The sequence below is a fragment of the Pezoporus flaviventris genome, unplaced genomic scaffold (genome assembly GCF_033815535.1).
Source record: "Pezoporus flaviventris isolate CSIRO_AGI_PZ_B2104156 unplaced genomic scaffold, CSIRO_AGI_Pfla_v1 ptg000023l, whole genome shotgun sequence".
NCBI lineage: Eukaryota > Metazoa > Chordata > Aves > Psittaciformes > Psittacidae > Pezoporus > Pezoporus flaviventris.
Genome location: NW_026892571.1, coordinates 19,526,011 through 19,545,929, shown reverse-complemented (window position 1 = coordinate 19,545,929; position 19,919 = coordinate 19,526,011). Strand labels below are relative to the sequence as shown.

The 19,919-nt window shown below is 49.8% G+C and overlaps 1 protein-coding gene across 1 annotated transcript in view; it reads right to left on the bottom strand.

The window, feature by feature from the left end:
- Window positions 1-936: 936 nt before the first annotated feature.
- Window positions 937-19,919, bottom strand: part of KCTD16 (potassium channel tetramerization domain containing 16) — a 51,178-nt gene continuing 32,195 nt past the window's right edge. Inside the window, exon 3 of the mRNA XM_061457146.1 lies at window positions 937-1,940. Coding sequence (XP_061313130.1) covers window positions 1,489-1,940 — 452 coding nt within the window. The 3' untranslated portion in view covers window positions 937-1,488. The remainder of the gene's footprint in view (window positions 1,941-19,919) is intronic.

The following is a 19,919-nucleotide window of genomic DNA, read 5'->3' as shown; positions in this document are numbered from 1 at the left end:
ATTTACCTCAAATACTGCAGCTGCTTCGTACTCAGCTATGGACAAAGCAGGTAAGTGCAGTAATTCAGTTTTCCATCACTCCATAGCTCGGCAGCCTGAGCTCACCCCCAGCCTGTGCCTGCACCGGGTTTCACCAGCCCTCTGTCTGGGACCACTTGCCAGCACCCGGCACCCTCCGGCCCTTGCTGAGGCGCTGCCTGGCACTGAGAGCCTGCTGCACCCCATCGCTCCCATGCCCCGAGTTCTGCACGCCGGGATGTGATCCCTGTGATCCATGCAGGACCAGCCTTGCCCATGGACCCCAGCCAACAGGAGCTCACGGCACTGTTTGCTGGCTCCCGCCCTGCCACGGCCGTGGATGGGAGCGGCACAGCCGGGGTGTCTGCGGGCACGGGAACACGGGTACCTCCTCCTGGGCGTGTGCTGCCTCCTGGAACGTGCACGACTCCCGTCCCGCAGCGAGGATCCCCTGCCAGGCACTGCACTGCACTGCACATGGCTCCTGTAATCCCTCGGGATGGCTTCTGTGCAGGAGCTGGGGCCAAGCACGCCTGCAGCGCTCCACCATCCTCACCAGCACCGGCAGAATTCCTACAGCTTTCCAACTGGGATCAGCACGCATCCAACCCACTGGTACCGGAGAGCCTTGAGAAACACGACAAGAGGCGCAGGGAGGACACAGGGGGAACAAGATCATCAAAAACAAATGGAGTATTTTGCTGATGGCAACAAAGCCCCACACACTGCTCCCTGGTCTCCACTGAAATGCGTTTACAGTCTCAGAGAAGGAGGGGGAAGAGGGAGAGAGGAGAGGGCCCGTGGGATGGGTTTTCTATTGTTCAACCCTCAAAGACCTGAAGAAGAAACAGAACATCCACAGACTGCTAAAAAATGCTCTTTTTGGAGAAAGTGCAGTTATAAGGAGAGAGCCAAAAAATCTTTACGCAATATATATTGATATATATATACATATATATATACACAGAGATATATATACACACATATATATATGCACATATATATATATACACATGCTAAGGTAAACTGTCATGGCATAGCTTGTTTCTGTGAGCAGTGTACAACCCTCCAAACAAACTGTGCACTACGAGGAGACGGGGGGAGGCAGCAGCCACGGACCAGAATACTGCCTGCCCATGGGCCACATCCACCACCAGCAGCAGCAGCAGCCTCCCCTCCCCAGCCGAGCATCCCTTGCCCTCGGCATGGATGTGCCCTTAAGGTATTCAGCTTGTGTAAGACTCAGAGTTTACAAAGAAAAGCGTTTGTCATTGTGCTTCCACGACTGGAAAAATCTTGTTGCCCTAGGACTAGAAATGTTAAGGTGAAAGAGGCAAATTAGGCAGTACCATAGAGATGAATTCTGTTTCGTTTGTGACCTAACAAATAATTATGATTGGGAATTATTTTCGTATCACTTAGAACCCTGCTCTAACGGTGAGCAGGTCGTGTGCTTCCCCCGCCCTGAGCCTATAGGTGGTACTTCCGCAGCAGTTCGGATTGCCAGGGATGTTTCCTCTCTGGAAACCTGTCTGGGATTTTGATTTTGAGGAAATCCTGGATGCATTTTTCCAGCTCCTCCTCAATGGAGAGCTTCTCCTTCACCGCTTTCTTCTTGCTGGAGTTGGACTCGCGGGAGCCGGAGGTGAGAGTCCGGAGCAGGTCGCTCTTCCTGCGGATCTCGGACTGCTGCAGCAGCTGCACCGGCCCCTTCTTGGGCGGCCGGTCCAGAGTCTGTATGTTGGGCTGGCGGGTGACGGGGCCGCAGATGACGGTCTCCTGCGGGGAGCTGGCCTCAGACTGGCTGTCGCAGCTCGACGTGGACAGCTCGTTGCAGGACGTGCCGCTCTCCCCCTCCTTGTCGCCTTTGCCGTTCTTGCAGCAGCAGTCGCAGTGGGACGAGGACCACCGGGAGGGCTCGCCTGCAAGAGGAACAGACCCGGGTTAGCGGCGGCTCTGACACCCCGCTGTGCCCGGGGCAGGCTGCTCACTCCCACTTCCCGGGGAGCATTCCTCAGTGTGCCCACAAACTGACACCGAAACCTCCACCGGGCTCGGCTGGGAGCCGATCTCCACTAACTTGGGAGCTCCTTCACCCACCCCTCTGGCCTGTGTTGTTCAGCTCCCTCCAGGGTCCCCTTGGCTTCCAGGACTCAGAGAATCACAGAATAAACCCCAGCCTGGTTTGGGTTGAAGGGACCTTAAATCTCACCCAGCTCCAACCCCTGCCACGGGCAGGGACACCTTCCACTGGAGCAGCTTGCTCCAAGCCCCTGTGTCCAACCTGGCCTTGAGCATTGCCAGGGATGGGGCAGCCACAGCTTCTCTGGGCACCCTGTGCCAGCGCCTCAGCACCCTCATGCTCTGCACACCTTTAGGCCACAGGCACCCACCAGATGTAATCCCACAGCCACAGGGAAGAAGAGGGGGTGCAGTCCCTCATGCCATGCTGGAGGGACAGACTCTGCTCAGGGGGTGCTCTATGGGCTGGGGGACACCCCAGCTGCCATCAGGCACATCTAAAGTGTATACTTCATTACCACAAAACAAGCCTTTCATAAGTTAATTAAGGCCTAATAGATGCTAATTTCACTTAATGAATATTCACCAAGGATGGGCATACAGTGGGTGAGCCGGGAGGCAGAAATGCATCTATTCATGAGGTGGAACAGCGAAAACCAGGCGAGATCTGGGTGCTGGAGACAGCGGTGGGTTTGGGAGGTTCCGGGGATAACCTCAGTGCCACAGATGAGAGATTTCACCGAGTTTGGGTCTGAGGCAGTGGAGAACCTTTATTCACCATGGGATGAGTGGGAAGCCATCAGCTTCAATCCCCAAGGGACCTGCATCTCGTGGGGAACCTCACAGTTCCCAGTGCTGGCATGGGTCTCCTCATCCCGGCTCTGGGTGCTGTCAGGGGGGCAGACAGTGCCCTGTGTTTTGCAGTGAGGGGAAGTGCCTGCAGCAGCACCAACCCATGCAGAACCCGTAGCTGAGCAGGATGGGTGCTGAGCCCCGGCACCAGCCACCATTCCCCCAGCAAACTGAACATCGCACTGATTTAACCACTGAATTCATTAATTAATGTCTAAATGCTTTGAGATTCTGAGATAAAAGGGGCTAATTAATTCTGGCCTGGCTTTCCTGGCTTTCTCCCTGATCTCAGCACATTCGTCTCCCAGTGCCCTAATTATAATTATTATTATTAGAAGCTTCTGAAGAAGCAGCAAAGACTCTGATGTATAATTGACACACAAACCATCAGCCTCCCAGTTTTTCTGTTCTCCTCTCCCTCTTCCACAACAAACCCGCTGCAAGCAGGGAACAGGAAATCCCTGTGCAGGGAGGCTGCTGGTGTGCAGAAAACCAGGAAGAGAACCGAGACAGAAAATCAAACGGGCACAGAACCTCCCCACCAGAATCAGTGAAGTCTCTTTGTTGTGAGAAGGGGCGCACAGACCCTCACCCCAGCCATCACAGATAACCAGCTCGCTCCAAGCCCGTGTCCAACCTGGCCTTGAGCACTGCCAGTGATGGGGCAGCCACAGCTTCTCTGGGCACCCTGTGCCAGCGCCTCAGCACCCTCACAGGGAAGAGCTTCTGCCTAAGAGCTCATCTCAGTCTCCCCTCGGGCAGGTTAAAGCCATTCCCCTTGTCCCCTGCAGTTTCCACAGCCCTTTCCCTGAGGCCTGGGGTTGGTTTGGTCTGGGGTTACTTTAGGGTTCTTGTTTTTCCCAGGGGAAAAGCTCTGTGTGAGGCCGGCACAGGATAACAAACAGCGGGTTTGTTGCTACAGATACGGAGCTAGCAACAAACTGCTCATCAAGAGGCACTGAGATTTTTTACTCGAAGGGAAGGGACAATGCAGGGCACAGAAGTTTGGCACTGAGTGCTCCTTGAGGCAGTGTCCAGACACTCCTTACCCCCACATGCATGGGCTGTACCAACCTTTGTCTGTGAGCATCCTAATTCAAGCCACTCTGTTTTACTGCTTTCAATCCAGTCTCATCCATTTCTGTTGTCCTTGTACTCTTCTTACTGCTTCTTTTGCTCTAGAGCCCTAAAGCTGTTAGCTTTAGGTTTCTATTTCCAGTTCATATTCCCTTTCTTCTTCCTTGTCCCTCCACCTTTAGCCTCTCAACTGTTCTCAGGCTTTGTTGATTTCTCCACACTTTATCTCTTCTGCTGGGGCTAATTGCAGCAAATGACCCCCACCTGAGCAGTACCTAACACCACAGCCAGGACTATTGGCAGGTGGGAATGAGTAGCTCCTGCTCTGAGCCAGGCAGCCTCTGAGCCACCCTTGGCCAGCCTCCATCCCCTCCAGCCCATGGGGACCTATCCATGGAGCACCTGAGGGGCTGATGCCCTTGCCTCCATGCTTCCCTTTGTTTGCAACCTGGTGAAGCAAATATTTTCCCTTCCACACCAAAAACATTGAAGAGTTCAAGCTTTCAAAAATACTGCACATTATTCATATAGTAAATAAAAAATGGATTGCCTCTAGGTCTGAAGATAAGGTGATGGTGGTGAAGTGACAATTTGATTTAGATCACTCATTCATGCGTGCACAACGCCTCTAACAATTTTGGCATCCATGCATGAATTAAAGGTGTTGTGATTGATGAGAGACCAAGGTCTAATTGGTGTTTTAATAAATATATTCTGACTTGGTAATCGAGCCAGATTTATCAGCAGAAAATGCCCCTGTCTAAATAAAATTACCAAGGTAAAGCTTAGGAACAATGACAAATGCCATGCAAGTAATTGGCTCGGGGACGTGTGCTGGCAGCAGGACGGGTACGAGGCAGGTTTATTTGCATTTGGGATCAAGTATCTTCAGTCAAATTTCAGCAAGCAAACAAAGACAGGGACGGACTTGACAGTAAGGTTATTGCTTTGAACTCTCCCCTATGTTCAAAGGAGGCAGCGAGAGGGAAGGAGGGTAACTGATGGAGCCAGGACGTGAGCTGCTCTCCTCAGATCCCAGCTTCCTTCCTAGCCCAGTCTACTCATTTAATTCTTCTATTTTAAAGGGTTTTCCATTTATATTTTCTTAACTTGCCAACCCAGTGTAAAAACCAGAATTATTTGCCCATGGCCTCTCTGTCTGCAGAGGTCTACGCCTCGTGCAAGAGAACTTGTCCCCAGCCAGCACATACACTTCTATCAGGAGGCTCTCTCCCAGCACTGTCATTTTAGCAGCGCTCCTGTGATTTTCCCTAAAACACTCAAATCTGGAAATGAACTTAGGTAAGAGTATCAGATTTGTTTGAAAATAAAAATAAGTTCCCCAAATGGTGGAGAAAATATGAGACCCGGTGTTAACATACCAGAAGGCATATGAAATGAGCCAAAATATTTATATGTGGATCTTTCTCAAAGTAACATGTGATGAAGTTAAAATTCAGGGTGGGAAGGGAAGCACAAAGTGTGAGCAGCAGTGTGGTAAGAACAGAAAAGTGTTTGGAGAAACTGCTCAACCATGGCCATTGGCGTGGTCAGGCATTCCTGACCATTGTGATGTACCCCACGGCATGCAGGCTCCTCCTTGCAGTGCATAGCAAAAGCCTATTTATCAAAGGAAAACCACTTCCATGGTCAATTTGGTTTTTTGGGCATCACTTTTCTATGCAATAAACACCCCTGACTTCACACTGAGAACAACCAGCCACTGGAATAATCTCCCCAAGGAAGTGGTGGACACCCCAACACAGGACACTGTTAAGATTCGGCTGGACAAGGTGCTAGGACATCTCATCCAGGCTGTGTTTTGCCTTGAATCATTGGAGCAGATGATCCATAAGGTCCCTTCTCAGCTGGGACTCTATGATTCCATGATACCCAGCAAACCCACCCCAGGAGGACCCTTCAGCTTCAGGCATCTCCCACCACAACAAGCTGTTGGCAAGGGTGGCTGTCCCCACTGCAGGAGCAGCCTGGCCTGTCCCATCAGCATCCTTCCCAGGATGGGGTGATACCTCAGCAAATGTCTCTGTCATTGACTCAGGACATCTATCAGATTCTAATAGTTTCTGATTATGGTCTCTTCAAACCAATCTTTTTTTGAAGCCTCTTTATCAGCCTAACCGTAGCTGTCTGCTTCACCAGATCCTCCTCTGGAAGGCTGAGCAATACCCTTCCAGTTCTCACCTGCATTCTTCATTGACAGTTTAACAAGCATTTAACCGAAGAAGAGAAGGAAATGAATAGCCTGGTTTGCAGGCTGAAGAGGTCTGACTGTTCAGCATTCCCAGTATAAGAAGTAATTGAAGGATTAATCCAGTGCTGCTGGCCTCCTTGCTTTGTACTTCCCTTTCCAAATACTGTGATTAGAAACAATATTTGGCCATCAGGACTGTGCCGTTTATCTTCCCCTGGGAAACTGACACTGATATAAAAACGGAAGCAGAAGTGTTCTCCTGCCTACAGTGTTTGCTCTTTCCATCTCTCTGTCAAACATCTCCAGCTTGTTTAAATTGAGTGCACAGAGAATGAAGAGCTGCCACTACCAGCATCTTCCTCCTTCAAGTCCAGCCTTGACCCCTCAAATGTAAGACTTTTCTGTATCTTTTTGAACTAACTATTGCTGTATTTACACCATATCTTAATACAATCACTCCTTGGACCTTCTGTTACTTTAAATTTACACCCAAGAACTTGGAAGTGGTATGACTGAATTAAGCCAGCCCTGGTTGAAGAGCAAGGGTTTTCCTCGTCTTCCCTGAGCAATCCCCTGCCATTACCATGTGGGGAGCTCAGATCTGTGTCACCTTCTCAGCAGGAAAAGACACAACCCCCCTGGTAGGACATTGAATTGACCCAAACCCAGGGAGCAATGCAGGTGATTGGGGATTGACACCCCCCCCCCCCCCAAGCTGTTCTGCACTGATGTATTCCTGATGCTTATAAAGAAAGAAATTCCAATCGCCCATTAATTACAACACAGGTATAAACCAAATTAGCCGGAATCATCAGAAAACACGTCCCCTCCCAGTGCCCTCATTTTAGCATTACCCTCATGAGCATTCCTGCAGGCTCCTCAGCAGCTAAAGCAGAGAAACGGAATGAGATGAATGTCAATGAAGCATCAGTGCCTCAAGGCAAAGCCAGGGCAGCTTCCTCAGCTAGGGCAGGAGCGCCCACTGTGCTTTAGATCCACAGCTCCACACAGCTCTGGTCTGGTAGGAAAGACCTCAAGATACACGCATCTGTACATTTGCACACCTATAGGTAAGCCCCACAGTTTACATCATTGCCACTTGAGCCCTGGTTTGGACACCTCTTGTAGTTAGTCAAGCCAAAGTGTGTACTGCTCCTGCTTCGTGAGGATGTGCTCTGGAATGTGCTGACAGATGGTTATGGAAATATGGAGCCATCACGTTTGAAAATTAGAACTCATGAACTCAGAAATGCTCTGGAGATACGAAGCTATCGTGTCAGCCTATGTTGTTCCAATTAATTGCAATCAATTGCTAAATGAGAGCTATTTTCAGACTTGCCATTACTCTGAGCATAATTTGTGTGCTCCACTTTGCCCCCACCACAAATGACATTGGTGCAAAGAAATCTCAGGGAAGAGAGTGAAGAAGAGGAGCAGAAGCCAGATTCCTGATTCTGTTCTGCCTTTTTGGCAGGTACAATGAAACTAGGAGCTGCAGATTTAAAAAACCTACAGGACAAGAACTGAAACAAGGAATCACAGTCACCTGTTGGGGCTTCACCTCTAAAACCTTCCAAAAAGGCAGCTCTGATATTCCTGAGTACAGCCATTTGCTTAATCCCTGGATTTACAGACAGTACTGAAGTCTCATTTGTTGAAAGCAATGTCTTCAAAGAACACTGCACCTCAAATCCGAGCTTGGATACAGGCTGGAAGGGGTTTGGAGCAACTTGGCCTAATGGAAGGTGTCCCTGCCCATGGCAGGGGTTGGGACTGTGTGAGTTTTAAGGTCCCTTCCCACACAAACCAGCCTGGGATTCTATGAATAATGGTGAAAAAGTGTCAAAGGCAGAAGGCAAAGTAGAGCCCAGCCTGTATACACAAAATTGTGTCACAGGCTCTGGAGAGGACTTGGGAAATGTGGTTTTACAGGCAGCAAGAAGGCAAGCTTAAACCGCACCTGATTAATAGGTTTGCAAGAGCATCACTTGCACAGGAAATGGAGAAGGAGAAGGAGAGGTGCCTGGCAGCAGGGACGCAGGCAGAAAGGTCTGCACGCATGCCGCGTGTTAGTATGGTCATGCTTTAAAAACAAGGGCACATCCTTAGGGAAAGGAGGAGCCGGTTGGGATGGGTTCATGGGCACACAGCAGCTTGGGCTGGGTCTTCCCCTGGACTGGCTTTACAACAGAGGGCCCCAAATCCCAACAGAGTTGTTTTGACATAAGAATCCAATGCCCTAAAGAACTGCACAGCGTTCAGCAAGAGGCTGGGTGCTTCCTGCCAAAGCTGGTGGAGCAGGGAAATCCAGTCGGGATAGAACTTGGAGGTAAGAGGCGTTTACAAGCAAGACCAATGCACTGAGAGGCAGCGGGTCTGTCACTCAACAGCTACATTCAGACACGCACCAGCTTGACAAGCTATTTCATGATGTCAAGCAGAAAAATCCCCAGGCAAGGAGATAACTAATTCTTAAATGAGGAGTTTCTGCTAACGGTGCTGCTTTCAACCAACAAGTGAGATTTTATTTTAATCAACTTGCAGCTCTGCTGTCTTTTCATTGTATTTTACTATGGCTCCAGTTGGAACAAACTCAGCTCTCCTTTTGAAAGACCCAAGTTAAAATTGTTCTTCCTGATTATTTAATCACCTATTCTCTTCCCTTTTACTTCCCACCTGGTCCTCATATATAAATATCTATCTCCTTGGATGCTGTCTGTGGACATTTACAGTTGCCATCATCATAGGGATAAATTCACCCCCTTTCACCTCACATTTATTCTGTTCTTGCAGTCTCTGTTGCTCCAGTTTCTTCTCTCTCATCTCTTACTCTCAGTATCAAGTGATTTGCTATTCTTGGAGCATCCTCCCATTGTCTCTTTGTCTCTGCTCCGGTGCTGTTCCCAAAAGTCACCCTTCCCATGAACTCTTCTTTTGGGGCTCCTCACTCAGATCTCCCCCTGGACTCTTCTGTCCAGTTCTCCTTTTCCTTTGGGTTACCACCTTCTTGCCTCTTTTCTTTACTAGTCTTTTTCCTTCACTTTACTCACTCACTGCATGGGGGTTTAGAATGCTATAAATTAGTAATTGAGCTGTAACAATAGGCAGTGAACTGCTACAGCTCAGAACTGAAATCTCTCAGTTGAATAAGAGGTGATGATGAACCTGAACCCAGTGTTACTACAGGTTCATTAACACATCCAGGCTGCTCATCCTTGCAGAGCTGAACCTCCTCCCTGGGAGAGGGGGAGCAGCCACTGGTTCTTGCCCTGCCCCGGGGAACCTGCAGACTCCGAGCAAGATCCTACATCCATGTGGACACCATGCACAGGATGGGAGGTGGAGGGAAGCAGTCCCTGAGTGCTCCTCAAGGCCCTGCCAGCGGTACCATGTGCCTGGCAGGGAGTCTGTACCACTGGGACAGGCTGAAGCTGCCTGTTGAGCACTGCTGAACATCACCTGGGCAGGAGACAGCGGCGGCAGCAGCATGGAGGGACCAACACACAAGGAGTTATTATCCCAGTGGAGCCCCATCTGCCAGCGCTCCCCTTTACACGCATGGCACTGGCAGAGCTGAGAGGAGCAGCCGCTGGCCGGGTGGTGAACGGTGACATGATGGATGTCATTATTATGGCATGAAATGAACCATGGCTTGTGCACCTGGGCCAGGGGCAGAGCGAGGGGAGAGCAACAGCTCACACCAGAAATGGTTCTGCTGAGAGATCCAAGGGAAAAAGTTACTTATTGAAAACAGGCACTTTGGAAATCACTTTCTTCTTCAATGCTTAAAGCTATCGCTAACCTCCTAATTGCCATGAGATGGCTTTTGTCTTACCTTTGGCTCATTTTAAACACTCTAATATCCTTCACTTACCACTCAGTGTTGTGTAAAATGTCCCTGCACACCCATTGCGGGGACACCAGCAGAGCTGCCCAGTGGCCACAGCACCTCCTGACCACAGTGGCTTGAGCACCTTTCCTCCATCCTAAGGCAGCATTCCAAATGAGGCTGCAAATTAAATCCAGAGTTACCAGGAATTAATGCTGCAACAGCAGTGCAGCCGAGTGCTGTACCTGACCAGTGGTGTTTGCAGCACAGTCCCTGCTTAGGACAACAGTGGCATTTCACTCACACTAACAAACAACTCGTGTTCTTTGCTGTAGCAGCTTGTTTTCAATAGCATTGACCCAAACCTCATTTTCCCCAAACAGCTTCTTAAGAAGACCACTGCTTGGTGCTGGCAATCAAAAGCACAGACTGGTTTGGGTCTGAACCCACAGCCTGGGGCCTAGATGGTACCGGTGCTCTGCATTTCTGGAAGTATCAGATATCCCTTTCCATAGGGGCAGATGCTTGTTTTTTACCAGCTATTGAAGACACTCTCTCTGGAAGTTTTCCTTAATTATTTTTTTTCCTGTCTGAACTTTATAAAACAGCCTTCTGCTCCATAGAGATAAATTTGATTTACGTGAGAGAAGCATTCCCAGCCACAGTGGGCTTTGCCTTAAATCCCGTATCTCGCTGTTCATTGTTGCTGCGGCTTAGCCTGGTTTATTTTCTATCCTTTAAGTGGTGAATTGAACTTTAAGAAATGAATGGTTTGGTTTATCAGTTTTACCTTCTAGACCAAGGTACTTCTGCATCATATAAATGTGTGCAGTGGAGATCCTCCAGATGCTGCTTTATTGCAAACATTTTTAGCACCAGCTCCAAGACCAATTCCGTTACCCATGCCTGGGCAGTCCTAAATGCTCTGGGATCATGAGCTTTGCTCTTCCATGAAGTCGAGAGCCTCAGCAGTGAGCACTGCAGTGGGGCTTGTCCTCCTGTTCAAGGCAGGTCTGTGTAGGTCACTCTGGAGCACTCTAGCACAGCATTAGCATGAATGAAATACCTGACTCCTTCTATTTTGCAGTGTGGGCACTAGCGCGGAGGGGCACGAGTAATTCCAGAAAATGCCCCAGTAACATTTGTGAACCTGCTCCGTGCGAGTAAATCCAAGTGAAATCTGGAATGAGTGGCACTTAGTGATGTAAAACAAGGCACAGCCCCATGCCTGGGTGTGCAGGGGTGCGCTGGAACGCCCCAACCAGGCAAAGCTTGACTGGGAAGTGGAGGGGAGATGGGCACAGAGAGAGGCAGGCAGGGATGTGGCATCCCGAGGTGTCCACAGCCCACCCCATAGTCCCCAGGGCAGTGACATCCCCTGGCGCCAAACCTGGAGCTACCCGGGATGTTCATCCTGCAGGGAGGGCTCCTGCCGCATTCCGAAGGTTTGTCCCTAACTCGTCTGCAGGATGCTTTGACTGCTTCAGGGAGGGCACACCTTGGGCGGGGTGGGTTTGGGGAAGAGGCACTGAAGTGGGTTTTGACCCCACGGCTCCACCCTGCATTTGCACAAGAACAAATTACAGATTTTGATCCTGCTGGATCTATCAGACTATCGGATGTTTCCTTCCATACATTTCTAAAGCAGAACGCAAGAAGTCCTTAGAGATGTTACTGGTTTCTATTACACTTCCCCATAACAATGCAGAAAGTCTCAAGGATTATGAGTCCAGTACCTCTGTGGATGAAAACCACATTCACAGGAGATCCCACGGCATTACGCATGTATCCAAAATAATAATAACAGACGGATTTTTTACATGCTGTAATGTGGAAATCTGTCAAACACAGAAAAAATTGGACTCTGTCCTTTGACCTAGAAGAAATGCTGCAAACGTAAGTAAGCCCTCAGCTATGGCAAGATGTATCCTAATCCCTCTGGAAATAGTAATGTATTTCCACTGACTGACAAGGATTTCAAAGGAGCACCCCAGCAGCATCTGCAGCATCATGGTGCACTTCTGTGTTCTTTACCTTACAGAGTCTTTACTTCTTTGGAAATGCCTCCATCCCACAGCTACCCCAAAGCTAACAGGGCAGGTTGTGAGGGCAGGCTGGGCGCACAGAAAGCTTCAGAAGGACGAAGTAAATACACACACACAGAGTGAACTGCGGGACTGGTCAGTATGGGTCCCCAGCCTGCCTTAGGGATTGCTCCTCAACACGGCACCGAGCAGCCTGGTGATGGACTGTGGTTCCATGATAGCCCATGAACACAGCCCTTGCCGAGGCAGACCCAGCCCAGCTGGTTGTGTGTCTGGGAAAGGACCCGGGCTGGTTTCACCCACTCGTACCCATCACAAAGGAGAAACAGGATCTGCAGCAGAACTCAGGACCCCCCCCAAAGGGAGAAGCAGCCCTAACTCCTGCAGGTGCTCGAGCCCAGGCTGCTTCTGACCAATAGCAAGACGTGGAATTGCTTTTCTAATTAAACCCATGGGCCTGATGTCCTGGAAAGCAGCTCTGTAGAAGAGGGAAAGCAGAGGCATGTGGGAAACTGGGCTGCCAGAATTCAGGCTCAGCTGTAGACAGGCTTCCTTGGCTCCCTTCTATAATGTCCTAGCACCGCTTCCCAGCAGAATGAAAGTAACTGGTACAAAAACACTTCTTTAAACACAGAATTTTTTTGGCTTGTTGAGCAAAATTTGCATTGATTTTTTTAATTGCATTTCAAAGAAAACAATCACCATAAAATCCACTTTGGAGGAAAAACCTGATATTTCACTTAATGTAGGAGTGTCCGCTCACGGCAGAACTAAGAACTCACTGTTGGCATTGTGACTGTCTGGTGGGCACAGCTCTGAGCTGAGGCATCGCCATGCCCAGGTACACGAGGGCTTTCTGCAGTAGTAATCCTCATGTTTCTGCTCAGCTGAAGGCAGAAATGGGCAGCACGGTTGTGCCAGCAGCTCTCACATGCTGCCTTCAGCTGCCCTGAGAGCTGAGCTGGTTCTGCTGCAGTTCCTGCACACACCTTGCATTGCCTTTCTGAATAGTTCAGGTTGGAGGAAAACATAACCCCCATCTGCCAGAAAGACTCGAAATAGAACAGGCACAGGAGGGCTGGGTTTGCATCTCTCTTTTTTGCCATGTATTTAGCTCTGGCAGTGTGAAATCATTTCACCTCTAGTCAGAGCCTGGAAATGTCACTCACCACCTCAAGCAGCGCACTTCTGTTTCTCTGCTATAGGTGCCACCCCATTCATCCAACAAGTTGGCTGGAATAAATGCAGGGTTTATGCACTCTCTGGGGCTTAATATTACATTTCACACTCCTGAAGTTCAACCTATTGCCTTCGAAAGAACAAAACAAACTTGTATTCAACATGGGAGATTAATCTGTAACCACAATGTTTAATTACTACAGTGAAATTTCATTTCATGGGTACTTGCATTTCTGCTGTGATAAGCATTAGTTAGAGATCAGTGTGTCACCCAACAGTGCCTAAGACAAAAGGATCGTTCGTCTGTATCGCAGTCGAGCGTAACAAACAACTAAGCAGTGCTTTGGCACAGCTCTGTAATGTTTGCTGTATTAGCCCTTTACGTGAATAATTTACAGCTCAAGGCCTGTCTCGTTGCCACCATCAGATCACAGGACACTTGCACTGGTTATGATATGACAGTGACATCCTGCCTGCTCCTCCTCCAGCACCACCAAGCCCTGTCCCACTGCTGGTCCCCTGAGCAGAGGAGTGAGCACCGTCCACCGCAGCACAGAGCCATCAGGACACCAGGGAGGCGCTCTAGGGTATCACCACATCCCAGTACTGCTCAACTCAGTCCCCTTTGGTCTCCTGCCTCCCAGTACTAACCAGTCCTGCTGAGCTCAGAGACTCGAGACTGGGCTGTGCCACTGCTCTGAAACACTCCAAACCACAAGAAGACCGCCTGCCTTTAACACAGCACCGCTGTGGGGGGGATGTTTGAGGTTGTTCTGTAGAATGGATGCCTGGTCCTCAGCGAGGGGGAAGGAGGCTGTAGGAGCACAGGCTCACGAGCTGCCAAGCCTCAAAACCATCCCAGAGTTTACTCTTTAAGATGTTTTGTCACTTGGAAAGCTCCACAAATCCACCAGCAGTGCAGTCAGAGTCTCATGTTCACATTAAACCTTTTTCTACCTCTCTTATTGCATACGAAGGCCATAAAACAAGCAGCAATATGATTTCCTCATGCTTCAAGGCCCCTTTACAGAGCCAAAATGATTTATGGGGCCTCTGTGCACATGACCAACAGACCCTTAATATTTAACAGCTGTAGAAACACAGCACAAGCGCTTTCTGCATTACTGAGTCACTTCTGGCCTACACACACATTAGGAGAACTCTGCACACATTGCAACTGGGCAAATATTAATCACTGAATAATTTATCCTGTGAAGTGATTTTATTCTAAAAAAAATCATTCAGCAGATGTATTTGTCCACCCTAGTGCAAATACATATTTATGATATGGTTATTGCCCTAATATATGTTTTCTGGCATCCTCATTCCAGGATAAACATAATAAGAGTTAAATCCACCCCTAGGAACAGAAAGGAGGGACTGTGAGGAGTTGCACACACAGGGCTGTGCTCGGCGAGCTGCTGCTGCCTGCATCCAGGGAGCTCTGGAAGTGAGCGGGGGCAGCCTCTTCGAATCTGGATGGCTTCACTGGGGCTGTTATGAAAGCGCTGGAGAGAGGGCTGGGGACGATGCCAAACCCCAGCACATGGGGCAGCGCCCGCAGGAATCCCGGCATGGCTACATGACAAGAGGGGCCACCAGCACCCCGGGACCCTCCTGCTCTGCACCTCCCTTCCCCTCTGCACCCACAGAACAGGAATTGCCCAGAGAAGCTGTGGCTGCCCCATCCCTGGCAGTGCTCAAGGCCAGGTCGGACTCAGGGGCTTGGAGCAAGCTGCTCCAGTGGAAGGTGTTCCTGCCCGTGGCAGGGGTTGGAGCTGGAGGAGCTTTAAGGTCCCTTCAACACAAACCAGTGTGGACAGCTTTGAGGTGACTCAAGCGTGAGCATCAGCCCATCTCCAGGAGCAGTGACTGAGAACTGCCTCGAGCTGTTGCAGCTCAGCGAGCGCCTGCTTGGCTGCCCTCAAAACACCCAGACAGGAGGAGCTGGACATTGAGCTATTGAGAAAGAAGTTTGGTTTCTAGCAAAGCGTGCGAGTTCCTCCAGCTCCCGTCACAGCATCACAGCAACGAGCCTGACAGTTTGAGGAAACATACACTGAATTGTAAAACATCTGGGAAATTCCGTTAAGTGATTTATCATGCAACTGATGAATCTGCAATTTAACATCAAAGCCCTAAACAGCATTAAAGAAAGCCTCATGTGCTCAAATTAACAGTAAAATATTTGACAGTGAAAATTATTGTAACAGCAAACCACGTTGTTCTCCAATTAGCCTGATGTGGTGCAGACAAGGATCCGCAGGCGCCCTGGGATGCACACACTGGGGTTAGAGTACGAGGCCATTCAGTGCAGGCAGAGGAGGGCTACACATGATGCTGGGGCACACATCAGCACCTCTGTCCTGCTCCATCCCAGCCAGCTCCCACCTCTTCACCACATCATCCTCCAAGCACAGAAGCTGTGGCTGCCCCATCCCTGACAGTGCTTAAGGCCAGGCTGGACATAGGGGCTTGGAGCAAGCTGCTCCAGTGGAAGGGGTCCCTGCCTGTGGCAGGGGTTGGAGCTGGAGGAGCTTTAAGGTCCCTTCCAACCCAAACCAGTCTGTATTCTATGATCTCCTCACAGCGATGCAGCACCCAGCCGGCTGCAGCCCATCTCCTCTGTACCTCACCTCTGCAGCACTGCAGGCAGGAGGGGGGATTTGCAGGAATTTGGGTTGCAGAGAGGAAGGAGCATCCTGCAGGAACTGTTTGCTGCAGCCAACAGCACCCATGGCAATTCCCTGCACTGGGACATGAGGGGCTGGGGCAGCATCAGGCCTCAGCCAGTGCCTGCCTCGTTGGTTGACACTGTCTCCTCCAGTACGTGCCAGTGAGATCCCACTGATCAGATCAGCAGTGAGAAGAAAAATCTCCTTTTTGTTTCTTTTTCTCAGGGCTGCTGGCAGCTCGGCCATGGCTGAAAAGCCCCTTTAGCCCCACACCAATGTGCGAGGGCAGCGGGGAGGGCAGGAGCCAAGCACCTGCATCCCCACTGCCGGATGCTCAGGTGGGTTCAGCATCACACACAGCAGGGGCACGCCTCCGTGAGCCCAAGGAGGACAGCTCTGAGTGAGGCCCATGGAGCCTGCAAGCCGACTCCTGCAGAAAGAGCCTTAAACAATGGCCTTGGCCCTGATTCCAGGCTGGAACTGAGCTGAATGGAGCAAGCAGAGCATTTACTCACTCTTGTGTTTCTTCGCATCATCCTCAGACAATGCCGAGGGCTGCTCTAGTTTAGGGAACCTGGAGCAAACCTCAGCAGCAGCCCCAAGTGCAGGGAACAGTGGCAGAAGCAGCTGGAACCATCCCACTGCTCCCTCCCTGTGCTGGAGATGCACGGGCTCTGCCACAGGGATTCACATCTGACAAGGAATGCAGAACGGAGGAAGAATGCCACTGCCTGGAAATGTTTAGTTTGGAAAAGGGATGAATGGAGGGGGGAAGGAAGAAGAAATCCATTGGTAGATGGTATTTACTTATCCTGTGAAAGGAAACAAAGACTTCCCAGGGCTGAATGGCTCAATTAAGCACTTGCTGGAATGACAGATTTAGTGCTTGCTCAACAAATACATTTCAAACCAGAAGCAAAACCAGGATGAGAGAACTACCCGAGAGGGAAGGAGAGCCTCAGATAACCCAGGCCAGAGCTGCCACGCGGCACAGGGAGCAGGCGCTGCACAGCCAGCTCAGGTGATGGGGTTTGAAGCTCTTCATCCCTCGGAGGGAGGAATCACCCTTAGGAGATGATGCTGCTCCCCAGCCACAGCTCAGCTGGGCAACCCTAACAGCCACGGGGGCCCAGCCGAGCACCCCAGCCCTGGGGTGCCCACCACAAGGGACTGCAGCCGTGGCTTGCTCTATCTGGTTAAGGAAACATTGATGATAAAGCAATGACTTGATGGTTTTGGTTTCATTGCTTACCTGGGACCGGGGCTGTGATGGAGCACACGGGGCTGTGAACACACCAAACCACCATGACAAGCAACGGGCTCATTCCCTGTTCCTCCAGTCGCACACGGGCAGAGCAAAGCCCTGCCCAGGCTCTGCAGCTACATCTGAATGAGTACTCTGGTAGTTACTTAAACCTCAAAAATGAGATGCGAGGCCTTCAGTGTAATAGGAGGTGCTGGATTCCGTGTCCCCCCAGGGGCAGTGAGGAGCGTGCTTCTTATTTTGGGCACTCTGCTGAACAGCAATCTCCAGCTCCACTGAGGAGGTTTTGATTAAAGCAGAGGATCTCCCGCATTAGTTAAGGTAAAGCTGCTTCCAGCCAAGCTCTCTGGCAGGCACGTTTTATTTCAGCAAACCAGCAGCGATGGCAGGAATTCAAGATTTGCAGGTGCCCAGAGAGAAGCTCAAATCCTCCTATTGCTAAACCTCCATGCAATTATAGCAGACAAATAACTGTCCTGTCCTCATTGCCCAGGCTTAGAAAGGATTCGTGGGTTTTCCATTTCAGGCAGACTTTGAAAGGCACAAAGGACTGATGTGTGTAAAACTCCCAGTGATAATCAATGACAGTTGGGTCCTTATCCATCATTATGTTCTCCAAAATCTTCACTTTTGTGATTAACATATTGTTCCTTTGGCTCTCTTCTTGATTAACAAGAACCACAGAGAAAAAATTCTGCATCCTATCATTACTTTCTAAGGGAGCTCCACAATCACATGCTCTAATTAATATCCTTGTGCATTTCACAGAAACTTTGGGATAAGTCTACTTTTTTGGCACTCAAACCGCATCCATACGTGGTTTGAGAGCTTCCCCCCGCAGCCTGAGAGGGTGTGAGTGATGAAGACTTCCTTCACAACAACTCTTTTGTCCTTTTTCAAGTGAAAATTTGGAATTTAATCCAGCACAAACAGGAATCCATTTCTCACACCCTGCCTTGCAAAAAGCTCCGGTTTTGAGTGTAACAAACCCACCTTTGCAGTTTTTGGGGAGGTCACCATGACTTCCACCAGAAGTCATTCATCAAAGACATCTCCAGTCAAACCACAGACCCACCACCACCACCATCACCACCGCACCACGGAGCGTGTTTTAAGCTGGTTTTCACTTATGCTGCACATGGGTCAAAGTGGATCCCTGTGGACCTGGGGCCTGGTTGGGTCTTGGCCAAACGCTGTGTTGCATTATCCTGGCTGCAGGTGGGTTTCTCAGAACTGGGATGTGAAGCTGAGCATGGTCAGGATGTGGATGATGCTGCAGCTCCCACGGGGGCCACCTTCTTTCTCCCCACTTGGACCATTCCCCTTCCTTCTCACCCTTTCCCTTCATCACTCCTTTCCATGGCTGGCTTCTCTCATCAGCCTCTCCTTTTGCCTTCCAATGGGATGCAGGGGGAAGCGGTTGGAGCTTTGCCCTCAGCCAGCCCGGCGCTGCAGTAACACTGAGCACAGGATCCTCCTCTGAACCACATTACACAGCTCATCTGTATTGCAATCTGCTGTCATAAATTCTCTGCTCATTCGACACACTGATTGTACCAGGAGTCCCATGGAAGGAACAATTGCACAAAGCCTGTCAAGTACCAGAGTGTGAATCAGAAATAGGAATTTTCCCTGCAATTAGAAGCAAAATGGTGCTATGACTTGCCTTGTGAGAGGGTGTGCATTCAGAAGCAAGGCAAGGAGGAAACGATCTTAGTTTTAAAATAGGGGAACATTTCTGTAGGGAAATAGAAAATGGTTTCAATTCTGAAATGTCATTTTTTTGCCAAGTCTTTCTATGTGAAAAATTACGGTTATCTCTGCTCAGCTCTGCCTCCTTGTACCAGCAAAAATGACCTGATGCCTATGCCAATTCCAAGCTGAAGGTTGTCAGTGCTTGGATTTAGGATCCAATTTGTCCTCCTGGAAAGTGTGGATCACAGAATTTGCATTTTGGGCATCCCCAAGATTCAGAGAGAGATTTTCATCCTACATGAGAAATAAGCCAAGCAACCACTGAAGCTACAAGCGATGTTCCACACAGGCATCCTTTTCACCCTCAGCCTGCAGGCACTGTCCCCTAAGCCTGTGCCTTTGCCTTGGAAAACCAGGTCAGGGGCTGAGGGAAGCACTGCTGTCCTCTTCCTCGCAGCACCAGGGTGCCTGTGCACCCTCCGAGCCCTGCTCCCCACCCGTGGCACCCGTGCCAGTGCTGTTCACAACCAGTCACAACGCGACGAGCAGTTGCTGATTGCTTTGATCTGTGCTCTGCCGAGACCCACGGAGCGTAATCATATTCTTGCTTTAAAAAGAGCGCAGAAGAAAGGCAGGCTTTATTTTGATGTTTTAGTGTTTGCTTCTCTGCAATATGTGCTTAAAGGGAACTGGGGTAATTTATCTTTCCAATGCCTGCGTTCTGCATCGGGAGGAAAAAAAAGCAATAGCTGCTGTACATTTGCATTTTTAGCTCGAGCAACTTGACAAGGATTCAGTTAAATGAATCGGCACAGTTTGCAACGAAAGCAGCTGAAGTAAATAAAACCTCCAGGGATGCTGACAAAAAAAGGCACTAAAACCAGGACCTGTTCTCTCACAATGAAAGAAATCCAGCAGCTGGGGTATGATAGGATGTTCACTGAGCCTCCCATCAGCTCCAGCAGGCTGGGAGGACCACAGCCCCCTGCGGCTGAGGCCACAGTTCGTTCTGGGACCAAACTAACGCTGGGATCCACTGCAGGGGATATGG